Here is a 22,888-nt window from a genome sequence, read left to right as displayed (position 1 = left end):
TGATTGTATTTCCCTGCGGGAGAATGCTGGTTTCTGATTGCACGGTCCTTGTTGCTAGCTTACCAAGGATGTTTATGTTCGGGTCCCCAACCGTTGAATAGCAAAGACTTCTTGAGCCTTGGACAGTTACACCAATCGGCTTTTTGATAGAGCTTTTATTTTACAACGAGGTGTTTTCTCTACATTTTAATGGCATGTTTGGTGCTCAACAGTCGATCTCCTTTGAAGGAAAACATGGCCAACAGATGCAAACCGATAGTTATGGACATTCCTGGCGATGGAAACAAGAACTCGAATCTACAAGAAGCATTCGAGAAGTTCCGTAAAAGCCGACAGGTACACGTATAGCCTTTATCTATTTAACGCTGTCGAATTTTACTCTTCTAAAAACGGTCTTCGGTCGTCGGGAATGAGGCCATAGAAAGAACCCTACTGTTGTTGATAACGTTACCTTAAGTTACTTATTAAGCTTAATTATAAGTTATAAGTAATAAGAAAAGAACTTCCATGTATATATTTTCTTGTGTTATTGTTGAAGCAAAGTAACCTACCGCAGTTCAATCGATCATCATCGAATAAAGCATCTCTACGTGCATAAAGAGTCGTACAATTTAACTAAGGTAATTCCCTTGAATTGTGTGAGTGCGCGCGCGCGCCACAGTTGTACAAGAAAACACAGCAAAAGTCGCGCGTTTTTTTAAATTGCTTTGACAGAAAAACGAAGTCGGTTACCCCCATTTTTTATTTGCTCAGATAGTTAAAAATATACGGAAAAATGATATACTGAAAGAAGAAAAAAAGTTGGGTTGTAGAAGTTTTGTTATTTCTCTGAAAAGCTGTAAAATCACTTCAAAATGGCGCTTTTACCATATGAATAGTGGCGACGACAATGTCTTTTAGTGCGATCTTTTAAAATGTGATTTGTTTTGAACATTAGCTACTACGGGTTATTGTTTAGGAGATCGGATTTTGGCAGCTCGACAAACAGAACTTAATTTTCTAAAGACTATAGGCACTCTTTTTGAAAACTAAGAGTTGGAATTTTTTCTTGCGCGATCAGTAAAAACGCGTCAACTCTACGCCCCTCTGTTGTGAAAATGAGGTCGGTACCCCCATTTTTTTTATTACATTTTTTGAAAGCCCTTAACTTCAATATTGTTTATGCCAAGTTTAAAAAAATTCTGGGTTGTAGAACTATTTCAAGGGAATTAACTTAAGTTACTTACGTACGATTTCTCTTACATCAGTCGTGTGTAAAACAATGGAATATAAGCTTAATGCTTCGTTATATGGCCAAACATGATATCCTCTTCATACTTAATTTGCAGTGACTACATGCTTTGCAAATCTACTATATACAGTATAAAAAAAAACAGCTACAAAGGCTATTCTCGACTTCCCAATAAAATAAAATCTTGTATTTAAGCTTATTGAAAGCAGACTGTTTATGTGCACCACTAGCAATCTATGTTATGTGTTTTGTTATTTGTGCATCCGGGGGAGGGGGGGACTCACTCCATATAGACTGGGGTGATCAACCTATCTTTTAGGATATAATATTTCGACAGACTGCACAGGTTTCATTTAGGCCTGACGGCTGACGGAACCACCAGCTACTATTTTACAAGCACCTGCTAATAATAATTTCCACTCCCTACTTATCAATTTCAACAGCCTACTTTGAAACTTAATAAAGCCTCCAAACTGCTATCCCTTTAGGGGGTGTTGAAGGAGTTTTTTCAATTCTGCTATCTCTTTGGGGTAACAAAATTCTTACTATCACTCCCAATTTGCTATCTCTGAGGAGTAAGAATTTCTGTTGACCACACCCAAAGTGCTATCCCTTAATGTTAAAATTGATTTTGTCGACAATCACCCCCGCTGGGGTGTACTATGTCTTTGATCACCCCTCAGTCACTCAGTATCATATACAATGTGGTTGTTTTTACAGAAAGAGTTCAAAATAGCAAAAACAATGGAAGAGAAAGCTAAGATATCCAGGCAAGACCCAGAAAGAATGAATTCACTTCGTTTCAAGTTTTTGGAAGGGGTGAAAAAATACTTTGGAGTTCCATATGCGAAGCGGTATCATAGTCCAGACTGTAAGTGTACTCATTATTAAACATACAGCAGATTTAGTGGAGCCCTGTTGACTTTAACACTCAAGGAAAAGAAAAACAGTTCGAGTTTTGGGGGATGAGGGTTCTTCAGGGTAAGAGTGAAAAGTGATAGGGATGCTCGTCAGAAAATAAAAATACAACAATTATTCCTTAAAATACCAAAACGCAGATTTAAGTGTCCCATTGTATAACAAAGTCTTTAATGACAAATTTTCGAAGTGTTATGTTTAGAAGTGTTATTTAGAAGTTCAATATCAAAGAATGGCTGTCTTTTTTCTAAATGGTCCAAAAGAGCCAGGGGTGAGCAAAGATAGATTTGTTTATTAAATACCCCTCGCAGTTAGAAACTGAATTACAGGTAATTACTTGCATGCAGGAGACCTGTGATATTCTAAAACGTTGGGGCTTAGGCTCCCTTTCCAAGATGGCTGCCAGCAAAATCGTAGTAAACACGCATTCCTGCAAGCTTATGTGGAAATATCCCGATTTACAAAGTTCTAGAGTGATAAAAAAGCAAAAAAAAAATGATGGGAAACGGGCTCACAAATATGGTATATAATGCCTAACCCCCCCCCCCCCCCCCCCCGTTTGAGTAACTGTAGCTGGAAGCTCAATTGGTCAGTTTGATTCATCAAGGTCCCACTGTCGAACTAGTATTAGGTGTCTGTTCTGTAAATAAAAACATATAAAAAAATTTCTTCTTCCTACATTATTAAAACCAAAAACTTATTAAAATCATTATTACAATCATAATAATTATTAAAAACATTATTAAAATCAAGAACCCTCTCAAATTAGTGTAGGGTCAGATCATCTGTCATTGTAACATGTTATGAACATTACATCAAGGTCAGAACAGACATTGTAAATCTATGTAGTAGGGGCGGCACAATACACAGGGGCATGAAAAAAATGAGAAGATAGGGGACATAGTCACGCCTAACTGGTCATTTCCTTATAATTTTATAAGAAGAAAAACACAGAAGCACAGGGAGCCCAGTAATAATTAAATTTATGGCAACCCTATTTCTCTACCCTGCAACACATTTTTATCTATTATCCTTGAAATTTGTTTCTATTACAGGGGAGCACCCTCCCCATGTTCATCATTTTAACCACAAACAAAGACTTACTGTAAAAGGCATATTTTGAAGTGGAATATTTGTGTCATAGCACCTCATTACGACTCCCCTTTGTTCCTGGACTGCTGTGGTTTGATAAGACGTGTCCTGCTTGACTTGAAGGAAGACTTTGGGTTTGTGGTTGGTGGTGGAAACCAAGCATACATGGTATGGTCTTGTAATGTTATGCATGTTTCTGCAGTTAGAGAGTATGTTAGAGTATAGAGTATGGGTTACCGTTGTAGAACATATTGTGCTGAAAGCATCCAGCTCTAAGGTGCCATATCTGACACATCTTGGCTTTTTGCAAGTTTTGACATAACTAGAACTTGTGCTAAACTTTTAATGATATGGCTAAATGAAACAAAAGTTTTAATGCAAGTTTAATGTTGAGTCCCTGCATCTAATGCTGATGAAACTATCACTAGCCAATGCAAGAGAACTAGAAGAAAAACTAAAATATTGATAAAGGATCAAATTTTTTGTCCCCAAGAAATATAAACCAAATAGTCCGAGAGACACTTTATGATAACAGCAGAAATTGATAATATTTTTCGATAAAAAAAAAATTATATTCACTTGTAAGGACTTGCATTCAGTTGCGTTTCAGTGGCCAAACAAGGTTCAAGTAAAATGAAGTTGGCAAACTCGCGGTCAAAAAAACACACACTCGGATGATGCCAAATGAAATCAAGCTGTCACAAGTAGTAAAACTTGCAACTAGCACTGCTTTACTGATAAACAACTTTATCAGTTCTTGAAGGCGTTGCAAGTCATAGTGGATACAGACAAAGTTTACCATTCTAACCATCTCTCTTATATCTTTAACAGTTTGATACTCTGCCAAATGACATAGAAAATGAAGAGGACATGAAACCAGGTGATTTGGTATTCATAACCGCCACATACTACGTTAACAATGGCAAGAAGTGTAAGTTAATTTATGATTTATGATTGTAGTTTAACATCTTGACTTATTGGAAATAATCATTAACAGGGAAAAAGCAGAGACATGATATGGTTCATGTCGAAGTTTGGCTTGGCGACGGGGAGAAGACAATAGGGGCAAGATGGCAGAAAGGAGTGTAAGTACTTTAGATACTGAAACGAATTAACCTATTTTAGCGTATGCTAGTTATTAGGTATTGGCAGCCAGATCTAGAATTTTATGTACCAGAGTCTTATGTGGCCAGATCTGCAAGGATCTAATTATGTAAAGGCCGTTTTTTTAAAGACTCTAGTAATGGGACGCCTGTTATTACCTCTGGTGGTAAAAGGTTCAGTATCCTTAACAGTTTTGGGAGAGAATGAATATAGCTGTGTGCACTGAACTATTCACTTAGTTGTTTCGTATAATACATCAGTGCTCCCTTCTATTCATTTACCTGTCTAGAGAACAAAGGGATTTTCAATCCTTCGTCATGTACTCTTTTATTGTTTTCAGGGTTCAGGTATTTGACTCGTACAAATTTGTTTCTAAAAGCTACCATAGTATGAAATACCACTTCAAGTCTATTGACACTTGGCTCATGGGCATCTGCAAGAGCTACTGCTCTGAACACTCGTGGAGAAAATCCCAGTACAACCCCGGGAGAAAATCCATCTTTGCCATTGATCAGCAAGATGACGATGCATGTGGAGCGGCTGCAGAGGAAGAGGAATCGTCCAGTGATGTACAGCAACTTGGAAAAGAAGATTGTGGAAATGATGAGATGTCAAGGAGACATGACCAATCAGAAGGAGTATTCGTTTTGGTGGATAGCAAGGATTCTGGCGAAAATGGGCATACAGAGGGATCTAATAGTGAAGTTGGGACAATAGAAAACTTTGTTAAGACTCAAACTAAACAATTTAAGCAAACCGCTTGCAAGTACTCAGAAAGTAATCTTGAATTTAATGAAAACAGTGCACACTTACAAGTATATAATGCACGTATATCAACATGCAAGGAGGAGGCATCCCAAGTTCTGGAAATGCTCTTGAATACTGTAGAAACGAAAGTTATGCAACTGAAAAAGTGTGTATGCCCAGAGTGTGTTCCTACGCGGAAATACTGTCCTCATACAACCCTTGTTGTTGGTGATGATGAAGAGGCAAATGGCGCGTGTGAGCTCTCCTCGCATTTGTCGTCATCTCTGGAGTGTTTTGATGTCATATCCCCGGTAGGATGTGCCAACGATCTTGATAATGCAATCGTCTCTTGCCCAATCGAGAAAAGCAAGAAAACAAGTGGATCATCGGGCTCAACGTCACCTTCAAAAGACAGCGGGTCTGGGCGAGGTAAGATGTCGTGCTCACATTCATCCTACGTTCATCCTATAACAAAACTCAAGACGTCTTTGCAAACTTTTTAAAGAATTTAGAATCATATCTCTATCACCTAAACCTATCAGAAACAAGGTATATGTGTTTTTGTTGTAATATGTTTCAAATGAAACATACAACAGCGGCGTACATAGAAGGGCGAGCTTGGTGCGTTTGAAATCCCCTTTGCAGCGGAATGAAAAAGCGGGTAATTTCTAATTGAACCTAAATATTTCCTATAATACCTCTGCTGCGCAACCCATCCATCCCCCCCCCCCCCCCCCCCAATCCCCACTCAAAATCCTGGCTACGGGTCTGAATTTACAACAAAGTCAATTTTACATGGCTGAAAAATAATACATCAACTCCCTGTCTAAACGTTTGTTTGTCCAGCAATTAAATCTAATTCTATTTCACTTGAATGGTATTCAGATTCAGGTGGGTCTTCGCCAGGCGACGAGATAAGTAAGGAGAAAAACAACACCCCGCGCTCTCGTAAGGAGGGCACAAAGTCACGCATGACACCCACATCCCGGCAGCCAACCTTCTACGTCAGCAATGGAAACGGCAGTTCAATGTAAGTAGTAAAGACTTGCCCTTATTTATTTATTAAGAATTTATTTTTTAGGTGTAATACTAATGTTATACGGTAGAATGATAGATAGACGATGATACCGGCAGTTCATTGTAAGTAGTAAAGGGGGGACGGACTTACCTTTTTTTTTTTTTTTGGTGGAATGCTAATTTTGCGAAAGAACAAGTTGTGGCTGACTATGCTATAATTTTATGTCCCTGTGAGCATGCGGGTGTAACAAATGGCTTCATAGGTCATTTGCGTTTTGCGGTTGAGCGTGTGGGTATTATTATGTTTTAAGCATTCAAAACTTATCAATGTTACGAGTGATTTAGTATAACAACTCAATCAATCTTCATAAAATAATATTACTCTGTTATTATATGGCAACGACAGTACGCGCGCTGTGTCTAGTTTTCAACGCAGTATCCACCGTTTCCAAGTTCGACATATTAAAGGATGGTGAATTTGAAACCTCCCGTAGTTACCTTGCTGCGAAGCGAAAACACCTTGTTGTGAAGCACGGGAAAGGAAACCGGCCCAACGCCACACGTCCGCTGACAGATCAAGATGAAGATAAGCACTTTAAGAGCGGAGAATTCGGTTTTTCGACCCCTAAGTCCCTACAAAGAACCATGTGTTGGTTCTTATCTGTACATTTTGGCTTCAGAGGGACGAGAGCCGAAAACTGTGCTGGGGAGACGTGCAACCCCAACTCAGCGAGGACGGCAGAGAGATGTTAGTGTGGCTCAACGAGCGAGGGACGAAGACCGGTAGCGGCCAAAAAAATGACCACCGACGAGCTTTCCAGCCGAAGATATACGCAACGGGTAGTGATAAATGTCCAGTGCTTGGATATAAAATCTTCAAAAGCCATTTCCACCAGAGGAAATGAAAAAACCTGACTCGCCATTTTTCCTTACTGTAAAGACAACCGCCGAAATTCCGACAACATCTGGTATAATAAATGTCCGCTTGGTAAGAATGAGATAGGAAACTTCCTAAAGAAAGCTGCCGAGATCCATGGTTTAACACAGAAAACGGGAGGAAAAGTGAGCAACCATTCCGTCAGGAAAACAAGCATTGGCAGGCTTCTGGATGCTAACACACCAGAGAACTTTGTGGCCCAGTTAAAGCCACATTGTCACCAGTTTACTTCCGGAGGTCCGACGGAAACCTAAACCGTTAGAAGACAAAAGAATCTATTCGAATCCGAAATATTGAACAGGCCATCCGCTCTAAATTAGCAGTCACATCCTCAAAGAAACTTCCAATAGACACACTGCTTTCTATATTTTGAAATATTTTTCGTGTTTTCCGTTAAAAATAATCGGAGATTCATACGTAATCGACCGGAAGTAAACTGGTGACAATGCGGATTTAAGTGGCCACAAAAAACACCCAAAGCTTTCCACCGTATAAATCTGCGAGCGATCAACATCAGCGGCAAATGTCCTACATCTTGAGCCGAAACCTGGAGCTTGCGAACCAGAGTCTAACAGCCCCTCAGCCAGGTGTATCTGGTCAAGTTATGGAAAGTAGAAGTGCAGTCACATGTCAAGATGGCCGTCTCATGTCGATGCAATCCGTGCAATCAACCAGCTTTGCAAGTCCTGTAAGGACAAATCCCTCGGCATTGCAAAACCTGCCAGCCGTATTTGCAGGAGCCAATATCAGGAGCATTACTGGCTGTAGCTTCCAAATCTTTAACGGTCCTGTCAAGATTGTGCAAGGTCAAAAAAGGCGAAGAGTGATAATCGAAAGTGACGAGGAAGATTAAATATTTCGTTGACACGTGTTTCCAGATTGTATATCCTTCATTTCCCCCGTTCGTAGAACATGACTTTGAACATTGACATTCTCTTGCAAATGTTTTTGCTGTACATGTTTTGAAAGTCCAAAAGAGATGTTTAATTTGGACAGTTAAACCTGGAATAAAACTGAACTGCACTTGACCGTTGTTGATAAATGATTCTACTTGATTGATATCCTATAATATCTCAAATCCTAAAATGCAAAGCGCGCGTTATAAGACAGGGAGCCCAGAAGCATCGACCTCAAAAAACATACGATACGCTAAAAGCCTCAGTTTGATATTTCCCGGCATGACCTCACTCTCTATTAGTAAGTAGTTAATATAGTATATACACGTAAACATTACGTTTATCAGCAAATACGGCTTCGAAGAAAATAGTCTATTCTTCAGCGCTACATTAAAGAAATCTTGAAAGTATTCTACTTTATCAGATAAATAGGTGGTTTGTAAAGTTATATAACATTTCTCACGCTTCCCTGCTCATTTTTCCTCTCCCCTCCTCCTCACTAAAGAGAAATAAGAATCTCTAGACCGTTATTTTCCTAATTGGCCGTCATTAAGCATTTCTAGTATCTCCTTTTCCTTTTTCAGTAAGCGCTCTTCTATTCTATGTAAGATGTTTTAGTATCTTAGATACTCCAGAATTATAGCTGTCATTTTTTGTACAGGGTCGATGCAACTTTAGTGTCAATGGGTTGGAGAAGGCTGGAAGATAAGAATGATTCCTCGTTCAAGATGAAATGGGTCGAGTGCAAGAGCCAACTGGATTACAACAACTTTAAAGAAGGTATTTATATTCTGTTGTTATGTACAAAAAAGAAAGGAGGAATACAGGATTTCAAAAGAGATAATAAAGATTTACCGAATGTGATTTATTGAATTTACCGAATGTGCTTACCTTAATGCTTATTCAGGAGAGCAACTCGTAAATCACATCTCCAACATTGGCCTTTTAACAACCAAAATTGGACTCCTGAGTAGCCTTCAAGAATATGTGAGAGTTCTTGATAAGGTTGGATCAAGGTATGTCTATTATAAGAGTTGTGAAATTTATACTTATTTAGACTTATCCCTGTATTCCACTCCATCCACGCATTTACGAAGGGTCAGTTCACTCAAGGTGTGGAACTTGGTAGTTTGCCCAGATAATACCAACACACAACAGAAATGTGTTGGTTACGTCCACACCATAATCCTAGGTATTTTTTTTAAATCAGTGACATTTTTACCCTGATCCCAGAGCCTTTAAAAATGGCAAGATGAGGTTTATGAGAAAGCCAAGCGCTCAACAACATTATGATATGAGAGTTTGTTCCGGGTCAAGCTTAATGTTACTAGAATAAACGCGCAAAACAGTTGCGCGACTCGAAAATGTACGTATGTACGTATGTATGTACAATACCTTAACAGATTCTTTTGTATATAATTGTCCAGCACTTATTGCCGTCTTTTAATATCCTTTTCAGGCAACGCATAACACTGAGTGATTTTGTTCCCGAGACGTATGCACTGACCAACCAAACGGAGAAGGAGCGATTCGCCAATAGCATCTACCAAGGTATCACCGTAGCCTGTGCAGAGTAGTTTTTATTACCATTTTATAGCGAGAATAAAATGTGGCAATTTCTTACAATGTTCAACGTTGAAAATAGTAAACTGTCTCTGCTTGTATGTTTGGTTGCAGAGGGGGAGATCTGGATCTGCAAACCTATTGGACAGAACCAAGGGAAAGGCATATATATTGTTAACAGCTCAGCACAATTACGCGAGAAGCTTAAGTTGAACGGTCAGCAGCAGAACACAGATGGCAGGCGCATCAGTCATGTTAGACCTCCCCAAGGACGTGTCATACAGCGGTAAGGCAGCTTAAAGAATGTCGATCAACCACTCTTTTATTATTGTTTATAATTACCTCGGATTACCTCGCTACTGGCAATTGTCGTACTTGATTAAAAATCATATTCTATCTAACGTCATTGTTTTTCATTCTAGGTACATCACCAATCCCCTTTTATTAAATGGATTCAAGTTCGATGTACGGACCTACATGTTCATTGCTAGCACCAGGCCTTACATTGTGCTATACCATCCCGGTTATATCCGGGTATCCTGTGTGCCCTACTCGCCCTACTCTACGGAGAGCAGCACAGAGCTTCACGCGCATCTGACCAATCAGGTGAGGAGCTGCACGTACATCTGACCAATCAAATCCATATAAGCATAATCGTGCGCCAAAAACCCTGAACCTTTGTGGGTAGAGGGAACTCTAATTCCGCTGCGAAAATGTTTCTTGCAGTATGTTCAGAAGAAGCATCCCTTGTTCTCGAGTATGAAGGAAGAGACGGTATGGTCGTTTGAACGTGCACAAGCGTACATCGATGAGCACCATACTAAAGAAAAACAGCTACCAGAAAACTGGTTGTTTACTACATTTACGGTGAGAAGGCACGCATCTTATTTATTGCTAAATCTAGAGACAAAATATTTTATTCTGTTTACTTTTCTAGGCTATTCATGCGATTTCGAAGTAGCTAATTGCCCTTAACTATCAAACACTTTTTCAACAGAAACGAATGCAGCAGATTATGCTGACGTGTTTTCACAGTGTCCGCAAGAAGCTTCACCGACGCCACGGTTACTTCGATCTGCTGGGCTTTGACTTTATGATTGATGAAAACTTCAAGGTGATTTTTTTTACTTTGTATTACATGATGTTTATGGCTATACTGGAACGTTTTGTTGCATATCTTGTAGGTGTGGCTTATTGAAATCAACGTTAATCCATCGCTTAGTACTAGTTGCCAGGTGTTGAAAGACCTGATGCCCAACATGGTAGACAACACAATCAGTAAGTCACTATTATTATAGGGGATTCTATGATGATGATGATGGTTATGATCATCATTATTATTATCACAATCAGTAATACTAGCCCAACATCACCACAATCAGTAACACTAACTCAACATCAGCCTAATCAGTAATGCTAACCCAACATCATCACCACCACAACCAGTAACACTAACACCAAAATCATCAAAATAAGTAACACTAGCTCAACATCATCACAACCAGTAACACTAAACCTTCATCTTCACAATAAGTAATACTAACCCAACACTATCACAATCAGTAACACTAACCCAACACCATTAACAACCATTAACACTAACCCAACAACATCACGATCAGTAACACTAACCCAACATCACAATCGGTAACACTAACCCAACCAACATCACAATCAGTAACACTAACCCAACATCATCACAATCAGTTACACTAACCTAACATCACAATCAGTAACACTAACCCAACATCACAATCAGTAACACTAGCCCAACATCACAATCGGTTACACTAACCCAACATCATCACAATCAGTAACACTTACCCAAACCACGATAAGTAAGATCTTATTTACCTTCTAATGGAAGCGCTCAACGAAGCAGATAGCTCAAAACCACATTGTCATTTTTGTTGTCTACTTTTTTTTGCAGAACTTGCTCTTGAACTTTTTGAGAAGTCTATGAAGAAAAAGCCAATTTTCCCTCTGGAAAACCTTGGCAGGTTCCAGCTTCTTTACAATGGTGAAGGCAAAGGTTGACCATCAGTCGGCATTTGTCGCTGTCCCATACTTTGCACCCTGGACCACTGGTGATCTGCCTACAAAGCAATCATGGAGAACTCACTCCTTGCTGGTGATACGTCATTTGCAGATCAATCGACGTCACAGAAAAGAGCCCTGCAGCTGGAAGATTTGTAAATAGACTTGACGGTTGATACATCAAATGTGTCCTATTGGTTTCTGTATAGTGTGATTTTTTAAATATATTTTGTATTATTATTGGTCGGTGTTTATAAAACCCGACATGGTGTAAAAATGCTAAGGTATGTAATAAGTTAGTTAGGAATTGTTTTTTAATGTTTGTAATATTAAACTTTCGCTGGGTTCTTGTAGGTTTCCTATAGAAAAAAATACCCCCATCTTTTCAATTGCAATGCAAGTGTTTTGTGGCCTAAATTGATAGCATTACTGTCGAATCCGTTGTATCGCGACCCGCGTTTTCAAAACACGATTTGTTTTGGTTTTATGTTCCGTCAGTAAAACCATTCTGAGCCAATCAGAATCTCGCTTTGTGCACTTCCCTGGCTTCCCTATGGACGAAAACCAGGCAGTGTCACGACAGAAAGCCAGGCAACTGCACAAAGCGAGATTCTGATTGGCTCAGAATAATTTGACTGGCAGAACAGAAAATCCCAAAAGACAAAAACAAATCGATGTTTTGAAAATGCGGCGGCGCGATACAACGGATTCGACATCGACAATAATATTGGGCTGTTTGATATCGATTGATAACACAATCCGCATATCACTAGTTTACTTCCGGAGGTCTGACGGAAACATCAACCGTTAAAAGATAATAGAATCTATTAGAATTCGCGCTATTTAACAGGCCATCCGCTCTAAATTATCAATTACACCCTCAAGGAAACTTCCAATAGACACTCTGCTTTCACAATTTTTAAATAGTTTTCGTGTTTTCCGTTAAAAATCATAAAGATTGTTATGTAATCGTGTAACCGGTGCTTTTGTGTTTTCGTTTTGGAAAAGATGTTTGGGTATCGTTTTACTAAACGAGGGTTTTTGACGGTTATGGTTGGCACCATTGAAGCTCTTTGGACCAGAAAAGGCTTGACTTACTCATATCTATGCTGGATGATCCATATCTAGCCTTTGATGGATCAGAAAATGCTTGAGGGTCCAGCCCTTGATAAATTAGGAAAGGTTCGACTTACTCGTATCCATGCTAGAAGATATCTTAACCAAGATTTAATTCAAAGGAATTTAGTTTATATGATCTTATTATTTGATCTTTCCTCTAAGCACGCCTGCTGGGTATTAATGCAGAAATTTACAAAACACAGCAAAAAATGTGAGGTGATATAACTTTTATGAAAGTGATACTCATTATCCTTTTTTACAAAATATTGTAGTACCAAATTTCAATACACGCTGTACAAATAGCAGTTCCAAGACCAACTTCTCGCTTATGGTGCAATTTTTTGTAAGAATAAAAATGACAAGTTAACTATTTGCATAATAAGTTATTCTCACATTTAGTAACAATATGACGATTCCCATTGTATTTTTTGATGGCAGAACTACCGCATGTCAATTGGAATTTGCCGTTTACGCTGACAACGTATTTAGAAATAAGTGTATAACATTTTGATTCGGTCCACGCTCTACTGCCTGGGTCCCCGGGATTGCCCTTATTTCTCTGTAATAATCCATGATCGTAAGACCTCCCGTCTAGTTGCTGACATATATAGCTCACATGGAGATAATAATAATAAATTATAAACGCGTAGGACAATAGTATCAACTGTAGCCAGCCCCCGGGCATTGCGCACGATTGCGCATGCGTGATCATGCGCGAATAATTCTCTAGGTGCGCTAGGGGGGCCATGATAGAACAAAAGACACCTAGGTTTGCAATTTTATCAAAATGACTATTTGAATATAAGTTATCAAGATAAAAGAGAGGGTACAAAGGTCAAGTATTTTCTATCGGCTTTCGCACAAACAAAAGATTTCAACTTGTGCCTCTTGAGTTGCCAAGTGACAGGCTCACCACGGAATCTGGTTAGTCTCAAGGTATCCTCGCGGAAATTTCGAACAATGATGAAGGCTCGTCTAGTCGTCGGGTTTTGCTGCTTGTTAACGCTTGTTAAAGGTAGGTGCACTCAACGATACTTGGTGAATGAGAGAGTCTAAAGAAGGCGTCTCTTGGCGATTTGAGGACCCAAGTAAAAACAGTATGACTGCAATGACTGCACTTCGGGGAAATTGTTTTCAAGCAAATTTGATCATGTTGTAATCTGTCCTATATAATTTGATACTTTTTACGTATGAATTTGACAGTCCAGCAGCTTAAGTTAATTAGAATTTACCCAGACCATACATAGAAGATAGTTCTTTCGCAATTTTGTTCTGATTTGTAAACAAACGTTCAAGTGGATTTTGCAAACAGATGGTGTTTGTTAACAACGCATTTTGTGTTTACACAGTCATTACTCGACCTGCTAATTGTAATTGTTTTACAATAGAGGCAAATAATAAATAAAGTTTTTCCAGATTAATTTTTCACGCAAGATCGTATATTTTAAAGAGATCTGTTTAGTCAAAGCAAAACTCTCACCAGGGAGTCATTTGACTTCAAATACATCCGATCTTCTTTTCCGGACTTTTTTTATGTATGTTCTCGAATCATTTTTGTATATTTCTCTTTGATTGTACTTTTATATCGTTGACGGCCTTAGTTTGTAAAATCAGAATTTAATAAATCGTGGCCAAATGCCCGCGCTCCTTGTTGTTTTGACAATCTTTAGCAATCGAGTAGGATCCTTTTCATCTCTGAACCTTTTATCTTGCTGTATTGATCAAGAGATGAAATGTCTGAGACAACTGTTATGACTTAAACTAAAAAAACAAAGTAGTGAACTTTAAATAAATTCTATAAAGGGGATTTTGTGGTCTTTGCTAAGCCCCAACAAGACCGCCAGCGCGGTACCAACGACTCGGCTCTATTAGCGAGCCCTTCCGTAAAAGCGTATGGTTGGAGCTGTCGATAAGGTCAAAGCAACTCAAATCGCTCACCTTTTCATCTGCACTTGGTTTCTCACAAGTTATTCACAAGCTTATGACGTCACGGATTAAGCTGAATGGCAAAATGTAAAGCCTTTGTTTTTGTTTGTGCGGCGCTTATGAATCAACACAATCTCGTAAGGGAAGTCCCCTGATAACCTCTGCCTGGAGTTGCTGTGGGAAGAGAATGCGTCTTCAAACTCGCGGTACATCTGAGTATTTCGTGCTCGTGATTCAGTGGGTTGCCGGTACGATACACTCGATAAGTACAGTGTTCTTATAACCCCTCGAGCACCCCTCACGATTACTGCCTACGTATTATTGCCCTAGTTATTGTGTTCTCTCTATAGGTTACCATCGACTCTAGGATAACTGAATATAACGATCTAAACGCGCATATAAGTAGTTTTATTAGATGCAGAAGCTGGCCCTTCATGGGTGATACAAGAGTTTGATCTTGTGTGTTATATACTTTCAGTGAACCCTATCACCCTAAGTTCATGCCAACAGGCGAACAAACTGATCTTGAAATAGCACGTCAGGGTTTAGTTCCAGAGAATTTTGTTAAAAAGCACCAGACTACACAGTACATCTATTTCGACCGCCTTCAATCAGGGAGCAGTCATTATTTAGAGGGGAGTGTGTCTGTGTGTGTGAGGTGGGGGGGGGGGGGGGGGGGGGGGGCTGATAATGTTTGGGTGGTACGATTTTGTAACTCGCATTTTACTTACATATATACTGTATATGTGATGCTTCTTGTACTTTGCGTTTGTGTGGCTTTTGTTTGGCTTCTGATGAAATCGTTTTACCCCAGGGTTTAACCCGGGCCAAAACTCGGCTTCTATCATCATTTATCTTGTGCGAAATTGCAGAGGTCGCTGATTTTTACTATACTTCACCGGGGTAACTAAAATGATCACTTCTAACAGATCGGCGAGTCACATGTTTTTATTGGGAATTTCATTAAAATAAAAAAAATAATAAAAACTGTGAGCTTGGGCTTGTACAGGACCCGAAATGATCCAAAAAGTACCCCAAGTGATCCCGGACCCAAAACCATATCGAGGAATCCCCGAAATCGACCTCAAGGAATTGCGGTAATGGACAAAGGGAAAGCAGAAGAAATCACTTGCAACTCTTAAAGCATAATTAAGGGTTTTGCCCCTGCGGTAAACCCATAAACAGAGTCCAAAACAAATACACAACTTTTAATTGCTACTGAAAGGAATATAAAATTAACATAGCACAGCCTTGCTCAGAACAACCAAACCGTTAACCTTCCATCACACTCTAAACATTTGCAGTTCCGACACATGACTCTGACAATATAAATCTCGTTTCCGGTAAACATCACCCGTAAAAATCCATATTTATTTGACAACCAAACGTGTATTTCACCACGAAATCCATGTTCACATTAGCAAATATTTACCGACACATTTTAGGCAGCCGGTTTGGCCGAGAAGTTGGCGGAATGACAAAAGCACACTGAGTAATGCACTCGAACCACCCTTTTACTACCGTTGCAAGATGTGGCTTTTGTTGAAAGCAATATTTATGTGAGTTTTAATTTCCTTCATGTAGTCGGCCGTACAACCCTGTAGTCGGCCGTACAAACAAACATGATGCACAAAAGTAACCTTAAGAATGTTTTTAAAACTGAAAGCCAATCCTTCCACATTCCTTTTGTTTGTCCATTACCGCAATTCCTTGGGGTTCATTTCGGGGACTCCTGGGGGTCGTTTCGGGTCCTGTACAGGCTACCTGTGCTTTCATCTGGACGGATACAACTTGGACCACCCCACGCAAGGTCACCGTAAAATGCTTGTTTTCGCGCCTATTTCGGAGCGCAAATTTGAAAATCTAGACATTTAAAAAAAATCCAGGCCTTTTTCAGAACTTTTTTTTTTTGGGGGGGGGGGGGCACACATTCGAAGCGGGGTGCATATTTGAAGTAATACCATGATCACCTCGAATTCTTTTGTTTTCTGAGACGATTACTAGCGAAATTCCCTCAAAACAGATGTTGAAATGGTTCTAAATTGCCCTCATACATTCATGATGAGAGAGATTTAGTTAAATTTCCCTCATGCATAAATAATGCATTCATAATGAGGAATAATAAGAAAAAGACAAAATAATCTTTTGTCTTCTAAATTTCCCTCTGCTTGCATCAGTGCATGAGAGAAGATGCTTGTCTTCTAACTTCCACCAGGGAAATAAATAAGGCAGCTTCCTGATTAGTATAGGTAATCATACAGTTTCGAGTTCAATTCGGGATTAATTTGCACGAGGGAGTTTTTCAAAAAGTATCATAATTGCACGAGGCGTCTTTGGCGAGCAATTTGAGCTTTTTTGAAAAACTTACAAATGCAAATTTATCCCGAATTAAACGAGAAAACTGTATGATTACTTATTAATAATATTCATGTACAAATTAGGAAAGTCAAGTTTTTGTTTGAAACACTGTAAAACAGCGCGCGCTCTTGTCATAACACACAAACTAGCAATTGAAACAGGCCGCTATTAAAATTTACCTTATGAATTCAGGATTTGTGAAAAATGTGAAAAAAATAAGGTTTGGGATGAGTACCATACCAATAGAATGCGACTATGTCAATGATATTCGTCGAGTATTTTTTTAATGATCTATTTGCAATCAATAACTCTTTCAAACTGTTATGGCCAAAAGACATTTTTTTGTATATTATGAGCTTAACAGATGACTCCATTACGAGCCTAGTCCTGAAATTTTGTGATGATGTAATTAAATATTATGACTAGAGGATAGGCATATAAGCCAACCTACTTTGTATATTATCCTAATATACCTGTATTGGTATTTATAAGAATAAAGTTATTATTATTAACTGCCCCACTATAAAAAATGTGAATGAGCTTGGGCTGCCAGTGATGTTACATGAAAATTGAACTACTCTCAGCCAATCAGAATCGAGAAATTTGTGCATGTATATTATTGGCGCTGGAATAGACCTTGCGCCCCCTTGCGCCAAGGTACCAGAGTACTTGATCTCGTGATACGTAAACAACGTTAGACGAGATCCATGTGGGATGATTTTGATTGCTTTACGCGTGCGTGCTAATGTTCCCTGCTAGCAGAGGCCTCTTTTCTCTGTATTTCGCTGGGCTGGCGTTAGGTAGAGCAACTATGTAAATCAACTATGTTTGATGTGAGAATTGTTCGTGAAAATGTGGTGGTCCTAGAGAGATAAAAAGAACAATGCACTATGCAATGCCCTGATCCATTGAACCGTGTTTGCTCATACAACCTAATATTACTCGTAGTTGCGAGTTTATTTCCTCGGTGATCATTTACTAAGTTTTAGCATGGTATCTCGGGGAATTTAGTGATTAAATGTCCCCGCAACCTCGGGATGACTAATCATTAATCAATTTAATCAGTAAATTCCCCTCGTGCCTCTCGTGCCATGCTATAACTTATAGGTAGTTGATTTCCGTGCGTTTTCAATCCCGTGCACATGCCGTGTATAATCTATTTCAAATAAGGATGCACTCCGAGAATCTGTTTACCGTAACCCGCAGTGCTACATGGGTATCAAGAAAATAAGCAAATGAGCGTAAATAAAATACAAATACAAGTTTCAAAAGCTATAGAATTCTTGTTTATGTTCTTATGAACATTTACATGGCTTTCAGATACAATAATTCGGTCGCTTATACGCTACCCATGAACCACCGCTGGTTACGACACAGATTCTCGAGTGCAACCATTTTTGAAATTGGTGTATATTTTTTAAGTTGCAATATGAATTTAGAGCAAAAAGGTGAAAATTTAATGTAGTAAGTGAATACTTGTGTATTTTTCTTACATATTCTTATTCCAACAGGTTCTTTCAAGGAGTTTCATACAAGAGAAGGTTGCAATGCGACTCTTACATGTTATCACCAATTAAACCAGGACGTCATGTGGTATGCCACAGGCTTCCCAATACAGGGGCCGACATCCGCAGTTGTGAAAAGACAACAGTACTCTACACTCGCTATTCATAATATAACAACAAGCGCACAAGGGAATGTAACATGCACTACAAGTCAGGGGATCTTGATTATAACTTACGCTTTATCTGTTCAGCAAGGTATATTAACGCTGGTATTTTCAGTGCGTGACCAAATACCACCACCACCACCACCACCACCACCACCACCACCACCATCATCACCATCACCACCACCACCACCACCACCACCACCACCACCACCCACCCCCACCACCACCACCACCACCACCACCACCACAATAACAAAAACAACACGGATCACACCTAACAGGCAAGTAAACAAACGACCGATCTCTTATTTTCCTGCAGCGGTTGTTTGCGAAGACAAGCAGCCCACAGCTGCATGCCAGACCTCTATTGACGATGGGGATCCTTGCACAAGTAGTTGGATGGTCACCAACTGTCAAAAGTCATGCAAACGATGCCCTCCAGGTGAGAAGTGGTAGTTAAGTCTTATCAAAAGGGAAGTCAATGCGTGATATTTTCGATGGAAAATTATAAGATTGGTAAAATAATTAAATTTTGTTTTTAGATGGTTTCTTCCAGATTTTTACACACTGTGCCTTTCAGCCGCAAGTTTATGATGATTTCTGTTCACGCTAGTATATTAGTGATGATGATAGCGGTGGTGATTTATGATTGTTGTGATATAGTGTTGATGCTGGTAATATTATTAGGGATAATGATAGCAGTGTCAACTTATTATTTTATTTGTGCTGATGGTGCAGATGTTGTAGTTCTTTGTTTGGTTTGGACAAGGTGAGCGGTGTTGCTCACGCTAACGGTGGTGTCGTTATGATATGTGCTCACGCTACTGATGGTGTCGTTATGATATTGAAAATAAGCTAAAATAGTAAAGGTGCAGACGGTAGTAGTAATTCTTTTAAATCGTTGTCATATTACTTCTTCTAGAAATTAATTGCACAGCGTCAGAAACACCCACAGGTACCGCATTGTTATCTTATTCCCATTTGAACATTTATCTTATTCCCATTTGAACATTTATCTTATTCCCATCTGAACATTTATCATATTCCCATTTGAACATTTATCTTATCCCCATTTGAACATTTATCTTATTCCCATTTAAACAATTATCTTATTCCCATTTACATATTCATCTTATTCCCATTTTGACATTTATTATATTCCCATTTTAACATTTATCTTTTCATTTGAAAATTTATTTTATTCCCATTCGAACATTTGAACGTTGTCTTATTCCCATTCGAACATTATCTTATTCCCATTTGAACATTAATCTTATTCCCATTTGCTTATTTATCTTATTCCCATTTGAACATTTATCTTATTTCCATTGGATAGTTATCTTATTCCCATTTGAACATTTATCTTATTCCCATTTGAACGTTTATCTTATTCCCATTTGAACATTTATCCTTTTCCCATTTGCTTATTTATCTTATTCCCATTTGAACATCTATCTATTCCCATTTGAACGTTTATATTATTCCCATTTGAACATTTATCTTATTCCCATTTGAACGTTTATCTTATTTCCATTTGACAATTTATCTTATTCCAATTTGAACATTTTCTTATTTCCATTGGATCTATGTTATTCCCATTTGAACATAATTCCCATTTGAGCATTATTCCCTTATAGCATCTATTGAGTAAATTTATCTATGTGTTCTTTCCTCTTCCAGAACCCCCTACATCCTCAATAATGCAGTCTTCGTCAAATATACCTACAACCTCAAAAACGCCTCCTTCTTCGACGTGTTTGTCTACAGCTGTTTCCCCTGCTGCGGGCGCCGACAGTAATAACGCAGTGAACGTGGCCATTAGTTCACTAGTTTTGCCGTCTTTGTTTTTGCTATCGGCTGGTGTGCGACATTAACGTGGAGTACCAGAGCATTTTAACACCGCACTTTCGGGGGTTCATGCCAAAAAGACAGCACTCTTTGATAAGGTTAGATGATCTTGACAGACTTCAAGCACACAAACCCATCAAGCAGCCACCGTTAGGAAGACCGATGGTTATCGAGAATATTTTATGGTCTGTAGCGTTATAATGAACACAGGGGTGTAAAGTTAGTCTTGCAAAACGAAGGTCAGTTGCTACCATATACTGTAAATAGTTTTCGCCCTAATAGAGGAAACATGCACCAAAGGACTCTCCTCCTTGAATAGGATTTTTAGATGAAACCTAAATCGGCGAAAGCGTTATCACGAACACTCAGAGGCGAGGATTCGATTCGAAACTTCGTTTGCAATAGTATTATACGAATTTCGCTGATTTGTAGAAGGTTAGAAATACAAACGTAGGATGAATTTCTTATGATATAATTTAGAATTCACAGGCATAGTATCCTAGCTCCTGTGTTATCACATTTATACGTGTAGCTTCCTCAGGCCCGCAGCCAGGATTTTGGCTAGGTTGTAGAGTTTTTTTTCCCAGTTATGCCTGGTGCACACTAGTGAAATAACGACATAATGACATAGGCGCGTGCACCCTTTAAGTTCATATGTTCAAGTTTGAATGGTTCGACATTTTGACAGAAGCCCAACAAAACGACATGAACATAAAGACATAAAAGAAAAAACATTTTTTTTCATTTATGTCATTATGTCCATGTAATTATGGCGGACTTTTAAAAGAGTGCGCGCGCCTATGTTGTCATGTCGTTATGTCACTAGTGTGCACTAGGCATTAGCGGGCCATTTTTCCTTAGACCCTGTCCCCACGTATCTGTTTTCGTGGGGACGGACAAAAACGGAACCCTTTCGAAAACGATGGCGTTATAATTCAGGTCCAGTCCACTTGGCGTGCGAGTACGCATGCGCTGTAGAACTTTCGTATCGTTTCTGAGTTTTCGTGGGGATGGGTCGCATATGAAGAAAAAGTTGTCGTTTTAGGTTCAGATGATTTCCCCATTGACTAGAGATGAGCACAGTCACTGTTTTTCTCTTTTGAATACAATTCATAAAGTTTACGAAGCACCTGCGGTACGGCAGCCTTAGAAAATGACAAGAATCATGCAGTTTTTCCAAATAAGGAATATATTAGTTTCCTTATATGGAAGTGACCGCGTCTGGGAAAAACGACAAGTTTTGGCTAAATTTTCTCGATATGATCAAAATGAAACTCTTCGTGTAAACGCGGGTTTTTTTTGAAAACGGAACAAAAAGGTTTCGATTTTCAAACGAAAACAGATACGTGGGGACAGTGTCTTTGCTCGCAGGGGTACTTTATATTCCTTCATTAATAAAGACCTTCCCGTCGAGTGGGGGGGGGGGGGGGGGGGGGAAGGGTTCTAGTTCGAATCCCTGGGCCCCTTCTGGCTACGGGCCTTTGCCTGACAACCCTACTCGTTATATGTTGTGATTCGTTCATTTCCAATAGAATATGACACATCCCGCGTAAAAATCAACTTCAAGGAGTCTGTGCTGTGTATCATTGCCTAGGCGTATTCTCGCATCTCAAATATTACAATTTGTCTTGATTGAACAAGATAGGTGTTTTCTTTTTTTGCATTTTGTCAAGTAATAACTTATCTAAACTTTAATTAAGCTTTCGGATTACCTACCTAATACATTTACTAAGAATAAAGTGACTAATAACTTATCGTTTCTCCATTACCTAACGTACTATTTAATTAACGAACTGGCTGATTGATGGCAGACTGGCTCCTGCCAAGTCTAGGACAGCTCATTTACTCTCTCTTTTGAAAGAACCTGGTGTTTATGATGCGGGCCTCATTTGATAGCGCGTTCCACGCCTTTGCACTCGCAAAAATGACAGATCAAAATAAAAGATGGGTTTTGTTGTGTATCGTTTCGCGTGACAGATCAAAATACATTTACACTAAAGAAGAAGCAAAAATGACCCAATTAAAAAAGAAAAAAAAAAGAGACTAAATAAGAACACTCGAAGATTTTTTACGAGCGTTCGAACAAAGCTGTCGACTTTCCTGATTATAATTTAAATGACGTCATGTTGTTATGACTACACAGTGATTGCGTGAGCACAGAGAGGAGACGAACGCGCGCCGGAAATATAGATAGGGTAATATTTTTAAAAGATGAGCAAAAAGCCCCATTCCGGGAAGAAATCACACGAAAAAATGAGTAAAAGTGCAAAGCAGGTGAGACAAGATAAGTGTGTTCAGCCGGCAATTTTAGCAATACTAAAGGCAGCAACGACTGAAAGACCGCCAACACCAACGCCAGGCTCAAGTCCATCAACCTTCCATGGCAGATTGGATCCTTTGCTCGCTCCAGTCTATGTTCCAAA

At 39.1% G+C, this 22,888-nt stretch overlaps 1 protein-coding gene and 1 long non-coding RNA gene across 6 annotated transcripts; one reads left to right on the top strand and one right to left on the bottom strand.

Moving 5' to 3' along the window:
- The first annotated feature begins 59 nt into the window (after positions 1 to 59).
- Positions 60 to 22,217, top strand: LOC5512073 (protein polyglycylase TTLL10). 5 transcript variants are annotated; one of them, XM_048725123.1, is made up of 21 exons: positions 74 to 336; positions 544 to 620; positions 1,952 to 2,102; positions 3,294 to 3,409; positions 4,073 to 4,172; positions 4,239 to 4,326; positions 4,686 to 5,521; positions 5,978 to 6,122; positions 8,604 to 8,722; positions 8,850 to 8,958; positions 9,402 to 9,493; positions 9,620 to 9,791; positions 9,928 to 10,111; positions 10,232 to 10,372; positions 10,503 to 10,619; positions 10,690 to 10,783; positions 11,436 to 13,676; positions 18,457 to 18,705; positions 18,937 to 19,059; positions 19,540 to 19,572; positions 20,298 to 22,217. In XM_048725123.1, the coding sequence occupies exons 3-17, from the start codon at positions 1,976 to 1,978 to the stop codon at positions 11,540 to 11,542; spliced, it is 2,547 nt and encodes an 848-aa protein (XP_048581080.1). In that variant the 5' UTR covers positions 74 to 336; positions 544 to 620; positions 1,952 to 1,975; the 3' UTR covers positions 11,543 to 13,676; positions 18,457 to 18,705; positions 18,937 to 19,059; positions 19,540 to 19,572; positions 20,298 to 22,217. The 5 variants fall into 5 exon arrangements, with proteins under 5 accessions (XP_048581078.1, XP_001632462.2, XP_048581081.1 ...); XM_048725122.1 differs by having other exon boundaries at positions 539 to 620; XM_048725121.1 differs by lacking the exon at positions 544 to 620 and having other exon boundaries at positions 60 to 336; positions 18,457 to 18,538.
- On the bottom strand, positions 2,722 to 11,463 carry LOC125561243. The gene is made up of 3 exons (XR_007307277.1): positions 11,360 to 11,463; positions 3,254 to 3,437; positions 2,722 to 2,789 (listed from the first exon to the last, which is right to left on the bottom strand). It is a non-coding gene; the product is annotated as an uncharacterized LOC125561243 (long non-coding RNA).
- Positions 22,218 to 22,888: the final 671 nt, after the last annotated feature.

The sequence above is a fragment of the Nematostella vectensis genome, chromosome 3 (genome assembly GCF_932526225.1).
Source record: "Nematostella vectensis chromosome 3, jaNemVect1.1, whole genome shotgun sequence".
Lineage (NCBI taxonomy): Eukaryota > Metazoa > Cnidaria > Anthozoa > Actiniaria > Edwardsiidae > Nematostella > Nematostella vectensis.
This window is presented reverse-complemented; position numbering and strand designations above follow the sequence as displayed.

Coding starts and splice junctions, on each gene's coding strand:
- LOC5512073 (XM_048725121.1), top strand. CDS start 190: ATGGCATGTTTGGTGCTCAACAGTCGATCTCCTTTGAAGGAAAACATG. Junction 2,103..3,293: donor GCGGTATCATAGTCCAGACT/GTAAGTGTACTC, acceptor TTTGTGTCATAG/CACCTCATTACGACTCCCCT. Junction 9,494..9,619: donor CGCCAATAGCATCTACCAAG/GTATCACCGTAG, acceptor GTTTGGTTGCAG/AGGGGGAGATCTGGATCTGC.